The sequence below is a fragment of the Micropterus salmoides genome, unplaced genomic scaffold, assembly GCF_014851395.1.
Source record: "Micropterus salmoides isolate LMB-PRFRI ecotype aquatic unplaced genomic scaffold, ASM1485139v1 Ms_hic_scaffold_10, whole genome shotgun sequence".
Classification (NCBI taxonomy): domain Eukaryota; kingdom Metazoa; phylum Chordata; class Actinopteri; order Centrarchiformes; family Centrarchidae; genus Micropterus; species Micropterus salmoides.
Window position 1 is genome coordinate 9,308,948 of NW_024040041.1, and position 21,877 is coordinate 9,330,824.

At 42.7% G+C, this 21,877-nt stretch overlaps 1 protein-coding gene across 2 annotated transcripts; it reads right to left on the reverse strand.

The window, feature by feature from the left end:
- srebf2 (sterol regulatory element binding transcription factor 2) lies at positions 1–21,621 on the reverse strand. 2 transcript variants are annotated; one of them, XM_038694760.1, is made up of 20 exons: positions 21,271–21,621; positions 16,354–16,790; positions 15,015–15,201; positions 14,762–14,922; positions 14,426–14,578; positions 13,984–14,265; positions 13,237–13,351; positions 12,493–12,644; positions 11,871–12,075; positions 11,565–11,740; positions 9,923–10,172; positions 9,581–9,750; positions 9,238–9,409; positions 7,965–8,082; positions 7,754–7,863; positions 7,076–7,208; positions 6,289–6,460; positions 4,280–4,456; positions 3,006–3,117; positions 1–2,469 (listed from the first exon to the last, which is right to left on the reverse strand). In XM_038694760.1, the coding sequence occupies exons 1-20, from the start codon at positions 21,359–21,361 to the stop codon at positions 2,252–2,254; spliced, it is 3,591 nt and encodes a 1,196-aa protein (XP_038550688.1). In that variant the 5' UTR covers positions 21,362–21,621; the 3' UTR covers positions 1–2,251. The 2 variants fall into 2 exon arrangements, with proteins under 2 accessions (XP_038550688.1, XP_038550692.1); XM_038694764.1 differs by having other exon boundaries at positions 2,252–2,469; positions 16,405–16,790.
- Positions 21,622–21,877: the final 256 nt, after the last annotated feature.

Below are 21,877 nucleotides of genomic sequence, written 5' to 3' on the forward strand. Positions count from 1 at the left end.
GGCTGTCATGTGTTGTTTTATTATAAAAACAAACATCAAAATGAACATTCAGACAATAAAACACATCAAGGGGAAAGGGGGGGAAAAAACAATTGTAACATAATAATAATAATAATAATAGCTAAAACTCCAGCCTGCCGATGGCTGGTTGAGCATTGTTTTCCTCTTTACACATTTGACTAGCCAGGAAACATCCAAACTGATAACTTTTTTCAAGACTTCCTAACTTAAATGTTGGGTTGACCTGGAAGACTTCTGGACATTTCTAATGGCACACTTGTGTGCTTGCTTCTATTTTAAAAAAGAGCAAAGAAATCACAGCATTAGTGATTCCAAAATATCAGGCAAATTATTTAAATGCCGGCTTTACTTCCTCAATAAAATACACAACATTTTCCTCTTAAGAGACAGTTTCTGACCCTAGGCTGCTTTTATCCATATAAAACAATAACAATGACATAACTGCAAAACTGCTCTCACTTTCGCCCCCAAAAGCATTTATATTAATATTACATTGCATAACCATTAAATAAGATAATCAGAGCACAGAAATAGGTATGACATAAGTGTTGCATGATGAATAAGTCAACCATTACAAAATAAAAAGCAAATTGGACAAAAATTTCACAAAGATACAACGCCTCCATCATTTCAAATATGATGAAAAATAATAAAATAATGTTTTATATAACATTGAGGGCTTTTTGCTTGAGAGCTTTACATCATTGGTGGACATCACTTCCAAGATAAACCTCACTGTTTTCAGACCATTTTCACTTTCAAGTGTTAGTAACTGACATTCTGTGCCTGCAGGCTCAAAAGGAAGCTTACAGCAGGAACTTTTCTGGATGTTTTGATACTTATTTTCTGCTGTGAAAATCATCATGAATTCAAACTGACCACAGTTGTTGTTCTGCATAAGTGACTTTTGTCTTAAAGCCACCATGCAAGCAGCAGCAGGAGAGTGTTTGATATTAAGGGTGACCTTAAAGGTGACCTTGTTCTCCCAGTAGGAGCTTCTGACCATCAGATCCAGACTCTTGACAGGAAACCATTACGAGCCAACTATGACATGTTAACAGTGCTTTCTTCGATGCGTCTCCTCTCAAGCAGTGGGTAAGGACTTCCTGATTAATCTACTTTTGTTTATCTGCCTATGTACAACCTATATACAATCACATTGTGAGTTTGTATGCAATTACTTTAACATGTTCTATGTTTATGCATCTGTGTGAGTGTGTGTCTAGGTAGGCATTTTCAAAACGTATGATTGGCTGCTTCCCTCTGTTATTTAGATATTCCCCAAATCCAATTATTTCCCCTGTTTCGTCAGCAGTGGCTAGCTGTCTGTCATTCTTGCAGTTTCTGCACCAGAAAGTCAAATTGCTAAAATAATGTACCGATGCAGTCTAAATTAAGCCAGGGTTCATTAGAATGACACTGCACTAGATTGAAGCACTGCATCAAACGGTCACTTATTTTAAACTGATGTGGTGCTTGAGTATCATATTTTGCTCCACAGTACAATGCTGGCATTGTACAGTGTATGAGGTAGATAAGGAGAGACACTACTCAGCACTGTATGGTTAGAAGCAAGCTAGCCTGTTTGTCTGCGTCCTACAGCCCAGCCATGCTTAACAGACCGCAGCTGTCTACTCGAGTACTCTGAAGCCCTTAATTGAAGCTTGCAAGTTTAATGAGACATTACAGTTATTGTAGCACTCACATTGCCGTGTTTCAATAATGATTGTACAGCTTGGTATCCTACAGCTAATCAATGCACTGCAGCATTGCATTAATTTAAAACAGCTATTAGATAATGGTCCCTTTTCCCTTTGGGGCCTATTTAACCTGATTTTCCTTGTTGAGTAGCATTGTTTAAAATGAGGCAGTTAGCCAGCGTTGTACCATTAATGACCAGGAGGTGGCATGATTGTGCTGTGAAACTGAGCATGATAGGAGTTAATATCTAGCCTTCCAGTGTTTCAGCTGCAGTGTGGATACAGGGCATGACAGTAAAAATCATCTGTCTGTGTGTGAGATAAGTGTGGCAGTTTGAAGAAAAGTCTTTATATTCATGGACCTTGAGTATGAGGGAGTTATTATGAAATTAAATGTTGTTTGTGGATGAGTAGCCTGGTTTACATCTTTGTATGTATGATGGCAAAATACAGAGTTAACTTTTTTATTATAACGTGAGTAGCCCCAGTCTGTCCGTGTTTGATCTACCAGTGTGTGTGGCAGCGGTGGTTCAGGAGGCAGCGATGGTCGTGCCACCGCTGAGGCGCAGCAGGATCTGCTGACAGTCTTGCAGAGAGCGACGGTCTCCCACCCGCTCCAAGGTGCGCTTGGCCTCGGCCAGCAGGCGGGCACGGTGTCCGGGTGGGGTTAACAGCGGCATGGGCAGGTGGCGGCACGCCAGCAAGATGGCATGAGCCCTTTCCCTCTCACCCAGGACGCACTCACCTTCTGACAGCAGCACGGGGGAGGAGGAAAAGAAGAAGAAAAGTGCAGATTAGTGTACACTGCCTTATAGCGTGCGTGTGTGAGAGTACAGGGTGATGTTACGCTCTAGGACTGTTTCAAGTCAGTTTATCTATTTTGCCGTGTTGGGAAAGAAGAAGTTGAACAAAGACACCACGGCAAAATCCCTCTTGTCTGTTAAATCACACTTGAGCGTGAGATTTAAGCTGAATCCAAATCCTGGATTCCTACTGAAAGAGCAACAAGGGAGCCTCCTTTGGCACCGCCATGACGTCACCAAACCCATAAGAGCATTTGTTTCTGGCTTTGCCTTTCCACTGCAACTCCAGTTGCTACAGGAGGTGACCTGCTTTAATCTTTATTTTTCCCTAGGTCAATGTCTTAACTCACTGGACGACAGGCTGTTTTTGAGTTTACAACGCATTTTGAAATCCAGTTTAGATCGATTGTGTCTTTTCTCCCTCTCTCTTCCTCTATCAACCTAAACACGCACACACTAAAAATAAGTGAGTCGCCCTTACCGGCTGTGTAGGAGCTGTGTGTCCTGCGTCGGAGGTTGTGTTCCAGCAGCTGGTGTGTCCTTGTGGGACTGGCCCCAGCCATCAGCCTCACTGTGGTCTCATGAAGAAACACCTGCAGGGAATAAAAAAAAAAACGCACGTCAGAGCCACAATGATAGTCATCATCAAGTATTTCCAGGTGTTCGTCTTAGTGATGTTAAAGCAGAAAAACATTGTTGCCACACATCATTTCACCCCACATACAGTAATACTGCTAGGGATGTATATACAAGAAATACTTTGTCTTCAGTGGAGCCTTTCATGCAGAGTGCCTCACAGCACCATGAGTGAATATTTCTCAGTCAGTGGTCTCAAAACAGAACCTCATAAAATGAGTTCATGTGGTTCCTGTAGTCTTGCACAAGTCAAAACATTACAAATGATCACCAACCACTCTGAAAGCAGACCCCCTGGCAGCAGTAATGACTACTCCAGTAAGTCTTACAAGTATGATTGATGATATGTTAAACAGCGGTGAGATTTCTGCAGCTGGGAAGAGAGTGGGAGAGAACTGATACAGTAAATTTAGTATTATGATGAACAAGATTAGTGGGACCCAGCTGATTTATGGGCTGATTATCAGTGTGGTTTTTCTAAACAGACAAACAAGACAAACATTTAGGGATATGACATGAGGGTATTATTACTTTTAGTATACAGCTTTAAAATCTGGTGAGTTGCCTGCTGGAATATTATATATCATTATAAAGTGATTATTTGTTTTCTTTGGCTTAAAGCTCGACAGTGAAATCTCATTTTAAGTCACTGCTTTGGGCTCTGATAATTTGTTACTGGCATTTGTCCATATTTATGAGATTCGAAGAGCTAAATGAGCAATAAATTAACCAAAAACATGAATCTACTGAATAATCTTGCCAAAGTTGGAAGGGAATACAGTACGGCCAAGGTCAGAATGATGAATCCCTGGCAGTCATATAGAAACCCCTGGCTCTTGTCATGTAGTCTACTACTGGGGGGATGTACGTAGGATAAAATAAAACATGCAATGTTACTTGACCTACCTTTGTCAGTCAAAAGGATTTTCTACTCATGCTGCTCTTTAAAATGAGTCTGACACTTACGTAAGCTTCAATATTGTTTCTCATACTACACTTGTTTCTTGCAGCTTTTGGCACCTTACATAACATATAAAATATAATATACACGGTTCTGAACTCCACTGTCCTTTTGCTGATTCCTTAACATATCGGACTTAAATCTAGCCACGGATGTACCTTGTGCTGCGCCTGTCTGTAACACTGTGTGAGCTTTCGGAGCGTGCTGAGGTCCCTCTGGAAACCAGCCAACTGGGATCCAGGGGCTGGGCCAGGATCTCCATTACTACTGCCTCCCCTCTGCCATAAACTGGTCCTCAAGGTCAGCAGAAGGTCACAGACCAGGAGCTCCACTCCCTTGGAAGAGAAAAAAAGACAAAGATCAAAGTGCTGTTTGGTGCATTTGCATAAAATGAATAATTTAAATAGAAACATAGGTTTAATATTTGTTCTTTATTATACAGGTGTTGGTCATATAATTAGAATATCATCAAAAAGTTGATTTATTTCAGTAATTCCATTCAAAAAGTGAAACTTGTATAATGTATACATTCATTCCACACAGACTGATATATTTCAAGTGTTCATTCATTTTAATTTTGATGATTATAACTGACAACTAATGAAAACCCCCAAATCAGTATCTCAGAAAATTAGAATATTGTGAAAAGGTTCAATATTGAGGACACCTGGTGCCACACTCTAATCAGCTAATTAACTCCAAACACCTGCAAAGGCCTTTAAATGGTCTCTCTCACTCTAGTTCTGTAGGCTACACAATCATGGGGAAGACTGCTGACTTGACAGCTGTCCAAAAGACGACCATTGACACCTTGCTCAAGGAGTGCAAGACACAAAAGGTCATTGCTAAAGAGGCTGGCTGTTCTCAGAGCTCTGTGTCCAAGCACATTAATAGAGAGGCGAAGGAAAGGAAAAGATGTGGTAGAAAAGAAGTGTACAAGCAATAGGGATAACCGCACCCTGGAGAGGATTGTGAAACAAAACCCATTCAAAAATGTGGGGGAGATTCACAAAGAGTGGACTGCAGCTGGAGTCAGTGCTTCAAGAACCACCACGCACAGACGTATGCAAGACATGGGTTTCAGCTGTCGCATTCCTTGTGTCAAGCCACTCTTGAACAAGACACAGCGTCAGAAGCGTCTCGCCTGGGCTAAAGACAAAAAGGACTGGACTGCTGCTGAGTGGTCCAAAGTTATGTTCTCTGATGAAAGTAAATTTTGCATTTCCTTTGGAAATCAAGGTCCCAGAGTCTGGAGGAAGAGAGGAGAGGCATCCACGTTGCTTGAGGTCCAGTGTAAAGTTTCCACATCAGTGATGGTTTGGGGTGCCTTGTCATCTGCTGGTGTTGGTCCACTGTGTTTTCTGAGGTCCAAGGTCAACGCAGACGTCTACCAGGAAGTTTTAGAGCATGTCGTGCTTCCTGCTGCTGAACAACTTTATGGAGATGCAGATTTCATTTTCCAACAGGAAATAAACATTTGAAATATATCAGTCTGTGTGTAATGAATTAATATAATATCCAAGTTTCACTTTTTGAATGGAATTACTGAAATAAATCAACTTTTTGATGATATTCTAAGTATATGACCAAAACCTGTATACTATGGTAGATTTATATTTGAGACCCAAGGTGTGATGCAAATATTCCATTACAACCATATCCCACCAAAGACAACCAGCCACCATCATCGTTAACAGTGCATCCTGCCTAATATGCATGCCAAAAATGAAATAGAAACAACATGACATTCAGTGCTGTCTAATGTAAATTGGTGGGGTGTGTAGCGGGTGCGTGCAGATTGGGGAGGCCTCTGTAATGCACTGCAGATACATTGCACTCGGCTTCAGGATCATGCAATGCAACTACAATGCACCACAGCCACCTCCTGCCACCCACACTGCGCACACACACAAGCCCCACGTCAGCCCGCCCTGACCCCGACTGAGCATGCAGTGTGTGGGTGTGTATATGCGCGATGAACCCCTGGATACATCAGCTTTACGGAGTCCAAATAATTAAAAATGAAACACACAGCATAAGGCAGGTTTTTGGCATCTGTATATGAGCATGCGTAAGACCGCAGACGATATTACGTAACAAACACTCTGATCTAAATGAGGTAATAGTGCCAGTGTTTGGAGTGTGTGAGGGATTCTTTGTACACTACCTTGTTCAGCCAGTTTCCAGATTGGGCTACGGGCACTGATACGCTGGCGCGCAGGTAGCTGCTGGCTCTGTCGCAGTAGGAGAGACAGGCTACCGCCCCTTCTCCCTTCAGAGGGGTCAGACTCATCTGAACTGCCTTGCAAAGCGGCAGCACAGCCTTAGGCAGAGGGTGGCTGAAACAGAGTGATGAAAGAGGGACAGTGACGATAGTTACTTTGGTTTCTTCTAAAAGAGATGAACATTTAATTGTCTTTACCATCCTTCACTTTCAGTATCTTAGATGTTTGACAAAATTTACAGATGATCCTGGCTGAAGTTATGACTTTCATATATCTCTATCCAGTTGGAGATTTGGAGAGCTTAAATTTAGGATTCCTGTAGTGCGAGCAATTAAAACTCGAATAGAAAATAAATGCTTCGCCACATTTATTCTAGGTCAAATTAAATTGTCACATACAGTTATATACAGTACAATGCATGCAAAATTCAATCTTTTTTTTTGTTAGTGGGCAGCCACTGTGCAGCCCCCTGGGACTCTGTCAAGGGAAGAAATTACCTAAATATGCATGTTTTTATTGGGGGAGGGGGCATGGAACAGCCACAAAAAAGCTAACTCGACACAGAAAGTCCTCCTCCAGCCGGGAATCGACCTCCGGACCTTCTTGCTATGAGGTGACAGTACTAACCACTGATCCACCGTACTGACCAGTTATAGTTTCTGTATTGTAGTATGGAATAGTGTGTTTCGGCATGTTTACACATACTGAAACAAGTTTTCCTTCACTTACTCAAGCGTGTGTAGAGCCCTCGGCATCCGCTCTGCTTCCGCCAACAGTGACCTCACTGCAACATCGTCACCCTGCAGCCAATGCACGGCAGCCTTCAGGACCAAAGCCCACCAACGACTGACTGGGTCTCCCACTGGCAAGAGGGAGAAAGGGAAATTATGAGAAAGAAAAATTAAAACAAAAAAAGGCAAATCAACAAAAAGGACAAGGACATAGCATTAGTCTAAGAGTCTGGGTGGACTTTTGGGGGTTTACTGTGGCTGTGAAAATGTTTTTCCTCGACAAGCTTTAACTGTCAAATGAGAGATGATGTGATGGTTAAGACCCCTGTGTTTCTGTCCCTGCTCTGCGACTACTGATGTATCAAAGACTGTGGCTAATTAACATCGCCTGAGCACATCGTCAATGTGTTCATATCCATTGCAAGTCATTTATTACCACAAATCAATGAATGTGTTATCTGTGATAATCCAATAAAAACTTAATCCCAAAATCTAAATTGGATGTCAGTGTACGGCAAATGGAGCAAATGAAATCCCTTTATGTTGACAGCCACAACTCAGATGGCTATCTGGTTAATCTTCAATAAGAGAGAGTTTAAATCTCTTCCTACACAAACATCCGATGTGATTCATGCTTTGTGACTGGGCAGGGTTGGTCTATTCATGCCATTCAAACCTGGAGTGGTGGTGTGATTGGGAGGAGTTGAGAAGGGAGGAGGAGGAGAAGGAGAGTCCTCTGTACAGCTGTTCAATAACTGGAGGAACTCCAGGGCACTGGAAAACTCCCTGGAAGTTTGGGGAAAAAAGAAAGAAGAGGATTACAGATCCAGGGTAAATCATTAATTCACACTAAACTGTCAAAAACATTGCTGGCACCGGTGCCTTACCCAGACTCGGTCTTGCGCTTGCCTGCTTCATGGTCGCTCTGCGGCTGGATCAGGGTGTGAACAGCTCTCTCCAAAAGTTTCCTGCAGAAACAGCGGTGCAGCTGAGCAATGGGGTCAGCTGGAAGAAGATCAAGAGGGAAACAGAGAGGAACAGTTAAATCACAGCACACAGCATTTTTACACATGCTTTAATACCCAGTAAACTACGTGTTTGTATGTTTCATAGTTGAGGGAAAGACAAAGAATATGCAATGATGATCAATAATCAATTAATGCGTCCCATAAATAGCTATTAAACGTTTACAAGTTAATCAGTTTTTAAGCATTTAAATTTCCTAGCACAACCAAAGAATCCTAATATTTATTCTAGGTACTATTCTTATTCTAGGTGCTTATCTGGGGCCGGGTCAAAGTGAGAGCAGACTAAGCAAGGTAGTCCAGATCACCCTCTTCCCAGCAACGTTTTCCAGTTCCTCCAGAGGGATCCCAATGCAGATGAGATTAACAATCTTTCCAGCGTGTTCTGGGTCTACCCCAGGGGTTCCTACCAGAAAACCATGCAAAGGAAGGTACCAAGGAGGAATCAACTAGCTCCTTTAGATAAGGTTTATTGTCGCATACATGTACGTGTAGCAAAAAGGGAGCAGTGGGCAGCCACTGTGCAGCGCTCAATGGCACTGACTGGAAAACCCAACATGTTTTTGAGGGTAGGGGAAACCGGAGCACCCGGAGGAAACCCACGCAGACATGGGGAGAACATGCAAACTCCACACAGTCCTGCGACCTTCTTGCTGTGAGGTGCTATCAACTGGGCCACCGTACCTCCCAGATGAGAAAGAGCAGGGGCTCTACTCCATGCTTCTTATCGATATCAGAGCTCCTTACCGTATCTATAAAGGGTCACCCCAGCCACCCCACGGAGAGACAAATTTTGGCCTCTTGAATCCGCGATTTCACACTTTATGTTACTACCTGAAGCTCATGACCATGGCTGAGGGTTGGAATGTGGAGGGTTGGAATCGACTGGTAAATCAAGAGCTTTGCTTTCAGGATCAACTCCTTCTTAACCACAGCTGTACTGTAAATAAAGTAGATGTGCCTCAAAAGCATGATGTTTTGAGTTTATGATATTAAAAACCACCTAAAACCTTTTGGACAGTTTTTTTTGGAGTTGAAATTTCAAAGAAAAAAGGACAGAAAAAATAACAAGAAAACAAGAAAGACATGAAGAGTAAAACAGAGTATGGGCCTGGGTCCTGTATTTATTGCATACCTGGGTCTCTCTGAGAAGTGTATACCCCGTCGGTGCTCTCAGACTTCACCGACCAATCGCAACTCAGGAAGAACTGCCTACCCAATGGGGTGAAGAGCCAGCGTAGGCAGTCAGGGATCGGCTTGGTCTCTGATTGGTTGGCCACACTCTCTGCACAACTCAATAGATAACCCTGGGACAGAAGAAAAGATGCTGATGATGGAAAGAAAACTCATCCAAGGTAAAGATATCAGTGAAATAAAGTTATTATCTCCTCTGCATGTTTGCGATGGCTTATGAGATCAACTGGATAAATATTCGCAGGGTGACGGCTGAGAGAAGATGGACCACTTAAGAGACTTACAGGTAGACAGGACAGGTGGTGGCCCAGCATGGTGCGCAGGGCTGTCGCTGCAGTGACATAGATCTGGGTGAGCTGGGCGGGGGCCATCTTGCCTTGGGCGCTCTCGCTGAGGTTGACAGCGCTCAGAGACAGAGACAAAGCCCACAAGCTGCTACGCTGAGGCAGTTTTCCTACAGAGAGAGAGACAGAACAGAAGCTGTATCACTGTGTTCTGGTCTTCATAGCATGTCAAAGTGAAAGTAAGGTGCATTTGTTGTGATTAATCTGCTTGTAGAGTCACTTATTTAACCCTTGTGTACTGGTCCTGCCTGCGTACAGCATCAGCCACTTCTTAACGCTCACCTGTGAGTTGCAGCTGGCTCAGCCGGTGGTAAACCAGTGCTGCGTCCTTCGCACTAGTCCTAGCCTCCTCCCCCTCATGCTTTCCTCTAACCTGATGAACCAGCCAGCCCAGGGGGGTTGGACGATGCAAGCAGTAGCGAATCAGATTCCAGGACAGTGAGCAGACCAGGTCCAGGTTGGTTGAAGGAAGAGCTCTGGTCAAGACAGAAAGGCAGGTCTCTAAACTGGCCATGGCTGCTGTGTAATCTCCCTGCAAGAGAGAGGAGACAGGGAAAATAGTAAGCTAATCAGTATTCAGCATAGACTGACAGGAAAGCATGTGATGAAGGTCACGACTTGGATCTGAACACGATTTGAAGAAACGCTAAAAATAAATCCATGGATGGAACAGGCAGGCTAAACTTAGACATCAAAAAGGTGAGAATCAAAGCAAAACTGTGTGAAGTACTCTTCAATAAGTGAGATGCCATCCAAAAGAAAAAAAAAAGAGAGTAAGATCCAATATTCAAACTGTCACCTGGAATAAGAGTAGTGTGACCCTTTTTTCCTACATTCGGAAATTCTACGTCACTCTTTTGTAGGAAGTTTTATTAACACAAAAACAAAACATCGTACACAAGAGAAAATACATATAAACAGCATTCCAAATAGTTTTCTTGGTCTGTTTAAAGGAGACTTATTATACTACATTTCCAGTCCTATATTGTAGTTCTGTGACTCCTGTATGGCAGCTTTGCATGATCCATCCATCCATTGGCAACCGCTTATCCTCTTACAGGGTCGCGGGGGGGCTGGAGCTAATCCCAGTTTACATCGGGCGAAAGGCGGGGTACACCCTGGACAGGACGCCAGTCCATCGCAGGCTTTGCATGATTCAAAGTTCAAAAAAGTAATTTTCTATATTATACTGGTCCTTCATGTAGGGGTTCATTTCAGCTTGTCTGAAACTAGATGCTGCTGTCTCTTTAAGGCCCCCCCCTCTCAAAACCCACTGTCTTCCGACTGGCCAAGACCTGAAGCATGTTACCAGCGGTGAGTTCAATCTCAAAACGTTTTGCACCGGTTTGCAACAGTTTCGGATTGAACGACATGTTTCCTTGCAATGTTGCGCAACGGGCTTCGAGGAATGTTTTCACCCGTTTGGTGGCCGTGTCTCAGATGTTACCCAATCAGCTGCGACAAATTTGTAAACACAACAGTGTTAAAAAGGCAGGAAAATTCAGTGTACTTGTGTACACAGCAGGGTGTTCAGGGAAACACCGTTTCTGTACAAAAAAAATGTTTTGCTACGTTTTGTCTGCGCTGAACTCAGCCCAGGCTGCTGTTGGTGCTGAGAGGTACAGACAGACTGCAGCTGTGCGGAGCAAAAGACCATATACGGAACACCAGCTCCGTCTAGGCTCCTTGTTTCATCAAAGGGAGCCCCTTGGTGGAAAAAGCTGTTCAAAACAAAGTGTTCAGAACAGGAGGAAATCTGAGGTTTTTGCTCACAGAAATTTTTCAAAAATACTTTTACCTCATTATTTGAAGCTTTGTCCATGTTTAACATAAACATCCAACATTGTAGATAAGTCATAAAATATGGAAAAGCATAATAGGTCTCCTAAGACTTCTTAGAAACATACAGCTGATGCGTACTCACCCTGTAGAGATGCAGGTCGGCTTGTTTGCGATGCCTCCAGAATGACACAGATTTTGGCGAGTGAAGTGGTGTGACAGGCTCCCACAGGTAGAGCACCCTGACACAGCCCCACACCGCTCCCACCCCGCTCAGCACCCACACCATCACCCACGGCAACAGGCACCGCAGCCAGGATGCTGGAGGGTGAGAGGAAATTAAACATGAGGTAAGGTCATTACACATGTTGGAATACTTCAGAAATTCAATCATGATGTCCAGACTCTCGACTTGTGTTATAAATGGGGGGGGGGGGTCAGCCTTGCTCACCAAAGTCCTGGGTGTGACTCGGGAACCAGAAAAGAGCTCTAGACGGCACATGGCCCGCAGATAGGCTGGTGCTCTCAGAGGCCTCAGAGCCCAACAAAGATGGCAAGGGGTTTAGGGACAGGCAGAAGAAAGTGAGGGCGCAGAGAAGCAGTCGAGAACGATCCATCACTCCAACCGAGGAGGGAGAATCTGGCTCACTCTTCATCTGAGGCGTTAAGAGAGATAAAGAAGAGGGTCACAATAATGAATAATTTCAAAATTACAATGTCTGTAGAATAATTCACTACTATGTCACTTTTTAAACTTGCATCACAAGCCCGCATGCTTTGGCAACACAATTAATGATGGTCACATAACTTTGGGCATGCTATTTGAGCATATTAGAGATACAATGATCTAGTAGAATTACCAGAGAATATGCATGGCTACTGGTTTGTGAGAAAACTATTATTCACAAACCAGAACATCTGCATCTTTTAAAGACTTCCTCCCTTGTAATATTCAAAATAAATAAGATCAGAATTAGCATTTACTAAATTAACACAACAAAAGCCTTGTAGTTATTCCACACAGCAGCTAATGTGTCTTATGCTAAGCCGACGGCCTTGTCTTTGTGCTTTACCTGCTCGTGATCCAGTAAGGGGCTGCCTGGCTCTGAGTCCACACAGTAAGGAGAGAACTGGGGCGGGGAACCAGAACCAGAGTCCGAGGCTGGTGGTGACATCATCACTATTTCCTGTTTAAGCTCCACATCTTCAGACAGTATCACTGTCTCTGTGATAGAGAGACAGAAACGCATTAAAATCTCAAGCTGCTACAGATCATCCTCTGCTTATAACCGTCAATAATAATAATAATAATAATAATAATAATAATCCTTATTTGTAGAGCACTTTTCAAAAACAAGTGCTCTATATGTCACATACATTATGTGACATATAGAGTCTGGGAGCACTGTACGACAGGTGAGGTGGAGAAAGAGACACTTTTTCTCCTGAAATTTGGTAAAGAGAGAAGCACAAGGGAGCAATATTTTGAGAAATCCCATCTATTAATACTTGATTTCAAAGAACTTGCAGATGACAAGAAATTAAGAATAATCCTAGGAGAAGGACATACGACAAACCTTGCAGCCAATATAATAACTCTCATTGTTCGCTGCATGGCAGGTTAATTTTGGTTCATTCCTTTTTGTAGTTTACATTTTATCTGTATTTTTTGTTGCCATAACTTATAACTGCTAAAATGATTGCATAAATTCCTTTTATGTCATTTTCAAAATGTAAACTTTGGGATTTTGCTGCAACGTTGTTTAATCTCACGCCCATGCCAATAAAGCACATTGAATTGAATGTAAAACACTTACTGTTCTTCTGTTTGGACATTTTAAGGGCCAAGTTCTCCTGGCGTAGTTTGTGGTTGACCTGTTGCAGGTACTTGATGTAGTCAATGGCCTTCCTCAGCACTCCTGACTTATGCATCTGGGAAGAAAGACATGAAGGAGGACATGTGAGGATCCAATATCTAAATAAATGATTTCAATATAAACACTGAAACCATTTTCGACATTAAAGAGGTCATATTAAGCTCATTTTCAGGTTCAAAATCCTATTTAGGGGTTGTACCAGAACAGGTTTACATGGTTTCATTTTCCAAAAACTTTCTGTGCAATATTACCTGTTTAATAATGAATGTGTAATATTCTCTGCTGCTATTTATTCACTAGTACTTTTTGGTTCACCATAATAATTCTTAATAATGTAAATATCGTACATACCCACACTCCTTTATATTTGTCTTTATATTCTATGTTTATACTCTTATATTTATATACTCCTTTTCTATCTACCTTGACTAGTGTGCAATTTTGACAAAATAATTTCCCCTCGGGGATCAATAAAGTATTTCTGATTCTGATTCTGATTGCTGCAGCTCCTCTTTTCACCCTGTGTGTTAAACACTTTGTTTTAGCTATGGAGTGATGCATCTTACACATGATCTTTGTTGGCAGTTGCACATGCAACTTTGGGCTTTTTTAGTATGCCAAAAAGCATGATATGACCTCTTTAAAATAGTCTTACCGTTTCCCTATCCCAGTGTATAAATCACTTACCTTCGCGTCATTTCCCATGACCAGGTCTCTAAGCTCGATGATCTTGTCGTTGATGGAGGACCGGTACCTCTTCTCGATGATATTATGGGTTGTCCTCCTTTCGCCCTCCTTCACCACTCCTCCCGGGCCTACTACTCCTCCCATTAGCTGGCCTTGATCCATGCTGGATCTGGCGCCGTTTGTGCAGTGGGTGGAGCCTGGCTGTAGCTGCTTGATTGGCAGCTTGTCTCCTCCTCCCATCATAACAGGGACGGTGGTCAGGATGTTGCTGCTCATCAGTGTCTGGGGACAGCAATCAGTAGCAGTGTGTTAGTTTCAATATGAATCACTGATGGTAAACGTGGCAGTGAGATTGCAGATGCTGCCTTTTTTAGGGACCAAAATTGTGACCATTATAAAAAACCCAAATAGAAATATAAAATCTTTTTAACTAGCTGTATACCGGGACTTGCAGAGCTGTGTTCTGGATGGGTGTGGTCAAGGTGGTGATCCCTGCGGGGCTCTGCATGGTAGACAGCACCTGTGTGCCATCTGGTTTGAGTGTTGTCAGAACCAGTGAATCTGTCTTCAGTATCTGAGGCTGCTGGACCAGAACCTGTTGGAGAGACAAAGGTAAATGTGAGGCTTTTATGTTTGATTGCAAGCAGTTTAAAAGATTGGCATTGGGACTCAGTTGCTCTGCAGGGCCTTTAATTTAAAAAAGGATATGTGTCTCTTTTTCTGATAGTAAAAACTGTGATTCTCATCCAACCCTGCTAATAACAGAGAGATCACTTACAGGTACTTGTTGCACCTGCTGTTGCATGGTGTGGACTGTGGTGGGCGCTGTGGAGAGAGTCTGGATGGTCTGACCGGTTGGGGTCAGTACACGCTGGTGCTGAATGGTCACTGGTTGGAGCTGTGGTGATGTCATAATGCTCTGCATCTGTGGCTGGAGGACTGGGAATGGAAAACAAGACGATGGATGATTTGCCAGTCACACATATGACCACTTCATTAAAAAAATATAATATTATTTCTCTCTTGGTCACCTTGGAAACCAGGAGGGGGGCTCTGGTGGCAGATGACTGGGTTCTGGATGAAACGTCCACCGTTGGAGGTAATCATCACAGTTTGGGCCGCTTGGGTCTGGATGGGCATGGGCGTCTGGCTGTGGGTCTGAACCAGGGTGTGGACCGGGAAGGTCTGGGTCTGCATGGGGATCCCCTGGGTGTGCATCTGCATTTAAGCAGAAAAATAAATATAGCTTCTTCTCAACATGTATTTTTCCCTCTGAGATTATTTAAAGTTCAGTGAAACATAAGATATTTTATCTGTGTTTTGATGTACTGTTTTAGGAAAAAGGTATTTCACTCAAAACAATAAACTATATCCGTCAGGCTGACTACAGTTTTGCTGAGATGTGCATTGCTGTTTGTAGGGATGCTGAGCTGGATATTATATTTTACAGTCAGTCAGTACTCGGAATTTCTCCTGTCAGCAGAAGCTTTTTTAGTATCGATGGCACAACAACAACAAAATCACCTGGCCCAAAGTTAACTTCCGTTCTGTTTGTTTATTACTGGGAGCCTTTCCGAAACTAGACCCTCGCCACTTCCACTCCGACACGAAGTGAACTCTGCTCGGAGTCACCCTCACAGCGAAATTGAGCTCCCTAAAGGGGTATTTGATCCAACTAACCCGCGTAGGGTAAAAATACAGCGGCCAACTTTCGGACCAACTTCCCTCTCCCCACCATAAATAGAATCTGACGTTACCACTGCACTCACTGCTATAATATGTGTATCAAATAAACAACAGTTGTATTGTTTTTTTAAAACACAGAATAACCTCTGAGCTACGTTGTTAGTGTATAAATGAAATGTTAGCATAGTTTTGGAAATTAAAAATCCTACATGTTAACCAGCGAAGTCACACAAAACTCACATTTGAAAGAAAGGTCGCCCATCGTGCAGCAAAAGGTGTTACACACCTTCAACAAGCCGGCATCGGTGTTTACCCAGCATTTGAGGGTTTAACAACCCACTCCGCCCTCATTGGTTTCAGATGGCACTCAATGTGGAGTGGAAGTAGGTAGGGAGAGGGAGGAGAAAGCAGTTTTGCGGAGGCCCATACTAGTTAACGTCATTTACTTGTTATGGATTGTTTGAGGAAGTCTGCCGGAAGTTAGGTTTGGGCCAGAGTAATACACATGCGCAGTATTGTTTGTTTATGTTGTTACCGCTGAAAGCGTCTATATAGCCCTTTCAGACCCGCAGTGACCCAAAACTTTAAAAGCTTAAACTATAATACCTTTCAATAACATTACAAAACAGTCATACAACTAACTAGCAGAACTAGTAGTAGAATGAGTAAATCGTGAGTTATTACCAATTTCAAACACTGGTTTTGTGTGTGAATGTGGTCCCAGATAGGTGATACCTGGATGGCAGGCTGGGCCGTCTGTTGGGGCTGAGGCTGGATGGGCTGGACCATCTGAGGCCGTGGCTGAAGGAGCGGAGGGCTGCGGGTCACCTGCTGCTGCCCCGAGGAGGCAGTGGTGGGGGAGGGGGTCTGGGCAGGAGTGAGGGGAGGTGTGAGGGGTAGAGACTGGGGAGACAGTGTCTGGGAGGCGACGAGGCCGACGCTGGAGCTCTGGTAGGCAGCAGGGGTTGGTGTCTGTGGAGTTTGGGGGGTGCGAGGCGTTTGAGCGGCAGGTCGCAGGGCGGCACTGGCACCGCCACTATGTACAGAGCCTGCTGAGGCCATCTGGTCCTCAAACAAGTCTGGGAAGTCCCCCACCTGGTTGCTGACAAACTGCAGCATCTCTGAGGAGAAGAGGAGACAGAATGGACATTACAACAAGTCTGGATTTGATTAATAAATCCAAATAAGCATCTTGGACAGCTCTGCTATGGATTCAATTATATGAAACAAATAGATTTAATATAGCTTATGGTAGTATATATCACTACAAAGAAATGTTTTTTTTACAAATTTACAGCATCAATTAGCAGGAACACTGTGAGACTAAAAGCAAAGGTAATCTAAATGCCATGACTGACTGACAATTACTTGACTGCTCAAGGCTTTGGCTACACCCAATTTTATAATACAAGTAGGTAATATAACACTTTCTATCTACACTGTGTGCACAATTATTATGCAAGTAAGTATTACATATAATAATTTGTATGCACATTTTCCAACTCCAAGCTGTATAAGGTTGAACACTTTATTTAGGTATATCAGGTGATGTGTATATGTGTAGAACTCTTCCACTGAAACTAAACACAAGGTGGTACAGTTGGTCCACTGTACAACTGGCTGTTTACTGCTAAAAGATAAGACCTGAATTTCACGGACTGGCCTTGAATTGACACATGCACACAAAGAAACAGCTACTGTTCTGCTTATAAATCAATGGCAGATTGTCCAGAAATCTAAATGCCTTTCAATCAGATAGCCTTGAAGAGGTGTTTAGTAATTGTGGTGATGGCCTACAAAGACAAGGGGAGAGAGGTAAAAAAGCACTTAGATAAAGAATACCGCAGCATTGAGAGACCTGATGGATGGCACTATAATGATGATGAATGTGCACTGTGCTTGTGTTGTTAAACACCACCTAATAGCATTCAATAAATTACATACAGCAAAGATGCAAAAGTGGTGTTATTATTATAGACTTTGCCTTGATGCCAAAGTCATACATACATACACACACATACATACATATGAGTACATATATATGTGTGTGTGTGTGTGTGTGTGTGTGTGTGTGTGTGTGTGTGTGTGAATATACACTCAGTTGCCAGCCCATCCATGTTTGGTGTGTCAACATCTCTTGTTCACCTTGACAGAAATGAGAGGGAAGAAGTTTGCCAAAGGACAAAAGACTGTGGTCCATTACTGCGAAAAACACTGTGTCTTTCATGGTCCCACAGGACTTTGGAACTTCAAGACTGACAAATGCCTTACATCTGTATCACTGATAGTGAATATGGGTTTAGCTGTCAGGGTCAATGAACAAAGCCTGCAACCTTGAACTTGAGTCTTGCTGCACACCAGTGTGAGGCCAGACAACCCAACAGACCGCAGAGCACATTCATCGACATATATTTCACACAGCCAACAGATCTTAACAGCCCTGTTTAATGACCTAATGGTGCAAGTTAACACAAGATTGCCTTGCTTTAGATGTAGAAGTTAATTCCAGTCACTACTTTGCAACTCATGTGTGAATTCATTAGAGGCAAGGAGTGCCTCTCTGCAATATAGTAATATAAGAACTTGTTCTCACACAATATTAATCACAGTGCAGTGACACATGCTTTCAAAAAGCTGAGAATTAAAAAATAATATTGTCATCTGTTATCTTTGCCTAATATAGATAAGAAATCTGAAATACATTCAAATGTGTGACATTTCATACTATAGTGAAATGTAATGAATGGCTCTCCTACTTTTGCTCTGTTTCTGCCATAGTTTTGAGCTGCAGCATATATTACATTTGATGCCTTTTTGATATCACGTTTTCAAGAATAAATGCATGATGAAGCTGAGAGGTTGAGACAATACAGAAAGAAAACCTACTCTCAAACGTTACAACACCAAGGGTTCTCATCTTTGCCAGCAGCAGCGCCCAACTTCCAGTCACCGGCCTGTCATCACTTGTTGCATTTTTATACAGTTTATAAAACAATTTTTAAAAAAAGGTGTTGTTGGCTGCAAATACAGCTGTCTTTTTCTGTTGTCAGACAATCTCGTGAGTATAAAAAGTGATTTGATGAAAGGTCACAAAATAGCAATGGGCAAACCAAGGACAGTAATTCCTGTGGTTGGCACTTACTGTGTATCTGACGTCTGCTGACACTGAGAGGTTAGCAGTACTAGACAACACTTCCTAAAACCTCAACATAACTGATATTCATGGCAAAAACTAGAACAATAAGAGGTTCAGGGTAAAATGTGAAGAATCATCCTTTAAGCAACATACCTGATTAAAACCATATATTGGACCGTTTCAGATACATAATGTCATAGTAGCATTAATTAGCCTTTCTGCTCAGGAGCTTTTACCAGCCTGTCCTTCACATGTCACATTTACATGCACACATTATGTAGGCAGACACACTGGACCACGCACTAGTACACCTCCATGGGGGGGAAGACTGTTTATGACAGGCAAGACAAAGCAGCTCTGAGCCCCCAGAGCTTCAGACAAGCTGACACAAAGGGTCCATCAAAAGGGGGACAGTTTCCTAGGCTGCTCAGGGCAAAGAAAACAGGTTATATAACCAGATCTGCAGTTGCTAAGAGAATAATTGGGAGAGGAAGAATGTTCTAGATGAATATAGGGTCAAGTGCATGAGCTCTTACAGTGGCCTCTAGACCTTACACTCAATGGCTCGTCTGAAGAACAAAGGTTAAATATCTTTGGAGGTCTACAGAAAGTACAGAGACCTATCACTGTCTATTTTAAGATTTGAAAGAGGCTGCGGTGATTTTAAATACATATAATAAAAGCAAATATTCTCAAGCACATCATTAGGGAGATAATGCCTATGATTTCTATAACAGGGGTCAATGTTTCTGCAGCTGGCTGCTCTTCCTGATGGGAAAATGTTATTCATCCTTTAGTTGCAGGCCAAACAGAGACCGAGTGAAGCAAAACTCAAAGTGTGGGCCGACTCGGTTGCAGCTCGCCAGTGAATCCATCAGTCAACCCTCAGTTATCATTTCTCTCTCTCACAATCTGTACATTCCTCTCTTTTGACACAATGATTAAGTGGGATTACATAACTGCAGCCGGGGGTGTGCTGTCTGCTCATTCGGTCCAAGCCCCCCCTTTGAAAAGAGATTTAACATCAAAGGCAGGTAGAGTTTTAGAAATGTTTCATAAGCCTGTGTGCAGTATCATCAATGTTGCTTATTGTTGTTTGTTACATTGTCTTGTTAAGTCCAGTACTGTTGTATGTCAGTGAGTATTATAAACCCACTGCCCACCATGGCTACACCACACACACACACACAACGGTGCATCAGTCCGGTCTGGTGACTTAGCATTCAGTAAAATTCCACCCTAACGGAAATCTGGTGACTCTATGCTGGCCAGCATTACACCAAAAGCCCTGTCCTTTCACTGTGTGCCAAGGGGTGAAACTTGTTTTGATAAGAGCGAGATTGGATGAGGGATACGGTTTGTTCACCGAGTGCCTGCCTGCAGAGCACATAATTGGATCTTCACACATATGTTATCCCAAAAAAATTTCCTCACTTCACAGTATACCATGGAATGAAAATTGCCGGTTATGGAAAAAATCCAACCAGACAGATAATCTCAGCTGCAGGTATATATTATTTATTTATTTTTTTGAAATTTCAATAGGGAGACTTTTACACATACTTCGGTTTCAAGTTTGATCAGGACATAATATTTTGTGAAATTATAAAAAAAAGCGTTTGTTTTTATTCCTTTAATGGTCACTGTAACTGATAATAATAATATTTGTATCATACTGTATACCGTGAAACCGTGATACTTTCTGAAACGGTTAGCAAAAAGTTGCAACCCTACATGGAAGTCATTAGGTCTAAATAAATGTTTCTAAATGTATTTGTAATTTATTGTTTATTTGAGAGGGGGCGATGTACATTAATCAACATTCAAACATACGTAAATGTACCAAAGTTAGGGCAGTTCCTTTGCTTGATGTTGTTAGGCATCCTAAGATATTAATAAAAATGGTTCATGTTGTGGCCCTCGGCTTACAGTAATAACACAGTCAAGCTTGATGAGTAAGTAACGTTACACCCGTGGGTCTCCCTTCACTGCCCACATCCACAGCTTCCTGCCAAATGACACCCAAATCTGCTTCGTGCAAAAATAACACTTCACTGAGCGACTTTTCCATTGAAGCCTGGCTCTTGATTGAGACACGCAGCACTGAAATAACTACAGAGAGCATAACAAAACTTAAAGCCTGAAATGTTATCCCAAAGTACACATTATGGGTTGAAAGGCCTATGCGAGGTGACAGCTTCCAAAAGTGATGTAAATTAACTAAATAACAGACATTAGTGAACTTTTGCTAAAATATTAGAAACTGTAGGGCTGAGAAATACTTTTCACACCAGCTGTATCGTGAATACACTGAATCCTAAACTTGTCATAGCCAGACCTCCCGAGCTCCTTCCGCTCAGCAGGATGAGCATCTCATAGAAATGCCAGACTGAGCAGGAAACAGGCCAAATCTAGCTGAAGAAACAACAACACCGAGCACCTTTGGCGCTAACACAACTACTCACCGTCGATGTCTCCCAGGGTGAATTCGTCCCCTAATTCCGCTAAAGTCGTGTCCATGTTCTCCATGGTGGGGATGTACTCTCCGCTGTCCATCCTGTCTGTCAGCAGCTCGCCTCCCCGGCTGTCACCGGAGGGTCGCAGGAGAAAAGACACAAGTTCCGAAGGCTATTTTGTGGCGTTCAGAAACGCCCACAGCACGCTGTTTTGCTCGTGAAGGTTATTATTTAACGGAACAACCGTAAAACAACCCTGGAGCCTCAAGAGAGGCAGTTGTCTACGTCGATAAATTAATTCACACCAATTTTTGTTTAAGACGACGCCATCTTGTTTTACGCTCATTACGTCATTCACAAACAGACTCTGTGACTCAATGCGGATTGTGATTGGCCCGCACGTATCTGTTGTTGTCATGAGACCAGTCATCATCGTCCAATGACACGGTCGTATTTGCCGTGGTCTGATAGTACGTCAACCATCAGAAGCTTCTGTATTATTTGAATAAACCGCGCCCCCTACCTTCATGAATAGAAGTGAAACTCATTGGGCAAATTATGAGAATAGATAAAAATAAATGGTATGCATGTTCCTCTTATTATGCAATACCCTTGA